This window comes from Bombyx mandarina, chromosome 23 (genome assembly GCF_030267445.1).
Source record: "Bombyx mandarina strain Sakado chromosome 23, ASM3026744v2".
Lineage (NCBI taxonomy): Eukaryota > Metazoa > Arthropoda > Insecta > Lepidoptera > Bombycidae > Bombyx > Bombyx mandarina.
This window is the reverse complement of record NC_143229.1, coordinates 3,833,013-3,838,787: the sequence shown is the minus strand read 5'-3', so window position 1 is coordinate 3,838,787 and position 5,775 is coordinate 3,833,013. Positions and strand designations below refer to the sequence as shown.

The 5,775-nt window shown below is 36.4% G+C and overlaps 1 protein-coding gene across 7 annotated transcripts in view; it reads right to left on the bottom strand.

Moving 5' to 3' along the window:
* Positions 1 to 1,627: 1,627 nt before the first annotated feature.
* LOC114250999 (5'-3' exonuclease PLD3) overlaps positions 1,628 to 5,775 on the bottom strand; it is a 73,455-nt gene continuing 69,307 nt past the window's right edge. For all 7 annotated transcript variants that reach the window (XM_028185142.2, XM_028185144.2, XM_089737415.1 and 4 more), the window contains exon 11: positions 1,628 to 4,765. In XM_028185142.2, the coding sequence (XP_028040943.2) occupies positions 4,487 to 4,765 (279 nt within the window). In that variant the 3' untranslated portion in view covers positions 1,628 to 4,486. The remainder of the gene's footprint in view (positions 4,766 to 5,775) is intronic.

Here is a 5,775-nt window from a genome sequence, read left to right as displayed (position 1 = left end):
TTTGTTTATCATTTCTCACAGTTTGAACGCCTTAACATAAGAAAAGTTTTGTATCGCGTAAAAGTGACACCGATGTTGCACCACGTTGGGCGCAATTGCAATGCGTGAACGGACATAAACAATTTACTTACCTTTTTTTTTATTGAAGTGAAAACTTCTTTAGAATCGTTGTGATTTCAAACCGGATGCAACGGAAAAAACGACAGGTAAGAGACACAAATACAAAAATGTGTAGGATGAAGCCAGCAAAGAATGAGACAGAAATATACATACTATTTAATACAGCGCCATCTGTGAGATTTTTTAATACTAACGTGTGTATGGAAGCTCTTGTAGTGAATTTTAATTTAGGATTATACGTGAAATTAAAATATCAATTCACAGAGGGCGCTACCTTACAATTATTTACTAATGACAAAATTTTACTTAGACTTAAGACGTTTAGGATAATTGTATTTTAATTTTGGAAGGTTTCACTTCTACCACGTGTGAATTGCACACATTTTGTTTTTTTCGTTTGGTTTGTTATACACACACTGGTCATTAAGAAATAGCTCGTACACTGTCTGAGAAATAATATCTCAATTCAATCATGAATGCTTCATGCTAAGGCTTTCGTGGTAGGGTTTCAAACCCATTTTACCTCATTCACTCAATGCAATCGGTCTTCGCGTTTGGGTCTATTTCCTTCCAACACAAGTCGATTAGAATCCGCGAGTGACACATTTTTGACGATTTGAGTTCAACGAAATTGAAAACTGGCAGAATATATAAAAAAAACGAAATTATTTCGCGAATTAAAACTAAACATAAAGGAACAACAGTAACTCTGCTGGGCAACAGTTAATAGACAACAGTGAATCCCGATTATTCATCTACTTCTTTTCAGCAACAGTTATATGATTAAGTTAAGCTTATATTCCATTCTCGGAGGAGTCTTCAAATCAGATACTTCGTAGGTACTCGTGTAATGTTATATTTCCCTTAGATCGGAAAACTGGTGTCTCTGTTCTGTATTCATTCATCAACAAGTTTTTTTAGTTGGTTAAGTAGGAGGATGAGTTCACGGCCCACCTGACGTTGAGCGGGCTCCGTAGCCCATACACGTTAACAATGTAAATGTCACCACCAGAAGCAAAAACAGGCAGGGTGGTGGTACCTCTACTCGTGCGGGCTCACAAGAAGCCTTGCCACCAGTAGTTACATAAATTATAATTTTGGCGAGTTTTATTTTTATTAAGCCATGTTATTCCTTCACCGTGGCTGTTATTTCTGAACACGAATTAAGTGCATATTTCATTACCTGCCTACGGAATTCAAACACCGTCAACATAAAGGAACACAGGCTTAGTGAATCTGGTCAACAGTGCACGCGTTCAGACGCGCAGTTCCGGATGCGTGTGATTATTTATCTCTCATCTGTATCTTATTTTTTATTGCCCTTGTAGGCAGACGAGCATACTCACCTGATAGTAAGTGGTTACCATCGCCCACAGACTTCAGCAGTGTCAGGGGCAGAACCAAGCTGCTGCCTACCGACTAATGAAAACCTTTCACAGATCTGTCAAATACAGTGAGTTCAATAATATACATTAGTATATTTATTATGGGAAATAAAAGATATAAATAAATAAAAGAAAACTTCACTCTTTATTTACAATCCAACATTACGTAGGTATTGTCATCAATAGTCCAAGATATTGCCTTTCTCGAAGAATGCTTAGCACTAAAAAACGAATTACACGACAAATTTGAGTCTTCAAGACTTTTCTTAAATTTTATAACACACAAAGAGTATTGGCATAATTTATCTGAACATAAATAACATATCAATTACAAAATAAATTACTAAAAATACATACCGATTCAGTTTGTCATTACAAAAACCTAAGCATTCGAAATGTTGAATATAAAATAACGACAATAAACAAAAACTGCAAGTCTAGACCGTAGAAAGAGTTCTAATTATTTCTACGACTTTTGAAAAAAAAAAAAATCATTTTCATTTTGGATACTTTTTTTTTAAGAATAGTTAGAGTAGACAATAATAATCTGACTTTTAGCTATACGTTTTCAGCACTTCTTTATGTTAGAATACATTAAATTTGCAATAGTAATATTAGATCATCCCATATTCTTATAATTAATTTTAAACGCACTCGAAGGAAGTTTTACAGCTGTAGTGATATGTATAGGTAATTTATAGTATAATTTTAAGTGAAAAAATATCTATTTAAAGATTTACAATAAACTACAAATACTCATCTTTAGCAATATGTAAATTACTACCTATCTATCTATCTAAATTATCTTAACGCGTATACTAAGTAATATAATTTTAAATTATAAAACTTGCAAACCAAATTAGTTCTTAGGATATATCAGATAAAAAAAAAAGTAACTAAGCATTTAATCAATTAATCGACATTACTAACTACACAATTTAGTAAAAAAAATTAAACTGCTCAAAACTTTACGAGAAATATAAAAAAACTACATTTAGTTGAAGGACTCTCTCACATCACAACTAGCAGCTAAATATATCAGTAAACCTTTACATCAGTAAACTGATATGTCGCATGTCTTCAGAAAAACACTACATATTTAAAATATTTTTTAACAATTTAAGCATCTTATTTTACATTATAAGTACACGAATAATCCCATTAATTTCAAATTAATCTTCAAAATTTATTATTTCTGCCAATTTAGGGTAGTTCCAATTTTTTATTTTAACTAAATGTTAGTACTAGGTACTGTTTTGTGTTTCATTTTCAATAACAAAAGTTGAAAGGTTAAATTATTGTATGGTATATAATAATATGTTCCTTTACTTTGATCAAGGTATGTAGTATATATTTGATAAAATATCAATTTAGAGTTTCAATTGAGCAGTTGATCTCGAAAGAAATCGTTACAAAAAAATTTCCGTTGAAACAAAACAAAAAAAAAACAGCTTTATAAACATGAATCTATTTGTATGATTACGAGAGCAGCAATGGAGCAATATATTTTTTTATCTTAATACTGGCTTAGTTTTTTATACTTACAATAAAAGTTTATTAGGTAAACAATTTTCTTTCATTTTAAAGTTGGAAAAAATATATAATCTCTATACTTAAATATCAAAAAAACAATAAACATTTATCTTAAAGATAAATTAGTGCATCAAAACCACACACTTATTTTGAAAATAACATAAGCTCTCTTTTTTTTACTAGAAATGAATTGCATACCTTGATTAATCTATCCGAATTCATTAAATTCATTGATTATTATTCGGCAAAACTGATAAAATAACGATTATTTGTGGCAAAGCTGACAAATAAATAAACCCCACAAATAATAATGTTAGATATTTTGAGGGCAATCCTAAACATGAAAATATATATAATTGTTTGTACGAGGGCTGCACTAAAAGTATCGGGAATGGAATATTTCCTCCACTGTTCCTGTCAAAAATCTTTTTAATTGAAAACTCCTTGGTTTTAAAAATCGAATACCATTTATTTATTTAAAAAAAGATTCTCGGTCTTGTCACGAAGTTTTGTCAAACTTGTTTAGTCGTTGAGAAAATGGAATTGACTCGAGAAAATTCAAGAGCGATGATTTATTATGACTTTCGAAGTGGTTTAACACAAAAACAGTGTGTTGACCGGATGATTTCTGCATTTGGTGATGAAGCCCCATCCAAAACCACAATTTATCGCTGGTTTGCTGAGTTTCAACGTGGACGTGTCAAGCTCAGTGATGATCCCCGTCAAGGTCGTCCAAAAACTGCAGTCACCCAAGAAAACGTTGATGCTATGCGTAAGCTGATTGAGGAAGATCGACATGTGACATACCGCGAAATTCAGGCAACTTTAGACATTGTCATGAGTCAAATACAAATAATCTTGCATGAACAATTAGGTGTAAAAAAGTTGTTTTCCCGATGGATACCGCATTCGCTCTGTGAAGAGCAAAAAGAGGCTCGCGTTACTTGGTGCGTCAGAACTCTCGAAAGATTCCACGCAGGGTCCTCAAATGCTGTATACAACATTGTATCAGATGACGAATCCTGGATATACGCGTACGAACCCGAAACAAAAAACCAGTCACGAGTTTGGGTGTTCGAAAATGAGTTAAAGCCAACAAAAATTGTTCGTTCACGGAGTGTTGCAAAAAAATGGTGGCCATGTTTGTCTCCAAAACCGGCCATGTTACGACTATTCCTCTTGAGGGACAAAGGACGGTTAATTCAGAATGGTATGCTAGCATTTGTTTGCCACAGTTAGGGCGAAACTGATATAGCCTCTCAAGGCTATCAGCAGAGGTTAAAAAAAAAATCAACCTTGTTGGAAGTCGCATTAGAAGTTTCACTTCAACGAACAAACGAAGTTTTGCTGTCTGGTTACGGGGGCAGTTTGACAATGCTTCTGTCATTTGTAATATCACTGGGAATATTAATTATAGCTGATTCGTTGTGAACTAAGCCCGGCTCGTGCTATAACCGCCTCAGGGGCACGGCGTAGGGCGAGTTCCAGTCTCGTTCGAACACCCCCTGGAGGTCCTTACGCACGTCCTGCGCCGTGCGGTTGCCGGCTCCGTCGCCGCGGTCGGCGGTTACCACCAAGGCCACGCCGGCCGTGTCCGTGAAGTAGTCCCCGGACCAGTTTGAGGTCCCGATGTACGCGCACTTATCGGTGACCATGTACTTGTTGTGGTTGACACGGGCGTACGGTATCTTGTCCTGATCGGGCGTGGACGGGACCACGAAACGTTTCTGAGAACGATATAGGCGACGATATATATATTTACATATTTATACATACGAGAGGTTTTTTTATTGCCCTTGTAGACAGACGAGCATACCGGCCCACCTGATGGTGAGTGGTTACCGTCGCCCATGGACTTCAGCAATGCCAGGGGCAGAACCAAGCCGCTGCCTACTGCTTAATACTCTCCACAAGCCTCGTTTGAAGAAGGAAATGTCATAGCGCTCGGGAAACCGTGGAGGGGAGCTCATTCTATAGCCGGATGGTGCGTGGCAAAAAAGACCTCTGGAAACGCACAGTGGAGTGAAACACTATTTTGGTTCAAGCGACATTTTTAGGTCGTTAAGCTTCGTTAAGCTAAGGTCGTTAAAATACTTCGGCTATTTGAATGGAGTTAACTTAATTGAAATGCAATTAAAAACATCGAATTGTTGATGATAATACCAAATAAAACGATCCTTTCATTAGAAAGATAAACGTCGCGTATTAAGCGAAACGTCGCTTAAACCAAATAGCCTTTCACACCGCGATCCGATGTCTCTGGGCTACTTACCGCGGTAAGTACAGCACCAATCGGGCAGTGAATCCATTTATCTCAGTAACACAAGCAAAGGGGTAAACAATATGTACTACCTATGTACAATTAGTTGGTTAACCTTACCTATATTTATTTACGTGATTCTTCTGTAAGTGTGTGTGTGCGCGCGAGTGCGAGTGTGAACGCACGTGTGTGCATGTGCGCGCACACGTGTGTATGTATGTGTGTGTGTGCGCGTGTGTGTGAGTGTGTACGTGCGTGTGTGTGTGCGTGTGTGTGTGTGTGTGTGCGTGCGTGCGTGTTGAACTCTTCCTAAACGGCTTTACCGAATTTTGATGATATTTTTCACAATTCGGTCCACGACAAAATGCTTATTTCATGCGTCGACATATGTATGTACAGGACGTCTTTCAAGTCCGCTAGTACAATATATAGGAAAATATTTTTGGTTTTCGGTTGATATTGTACATTATCACAAGT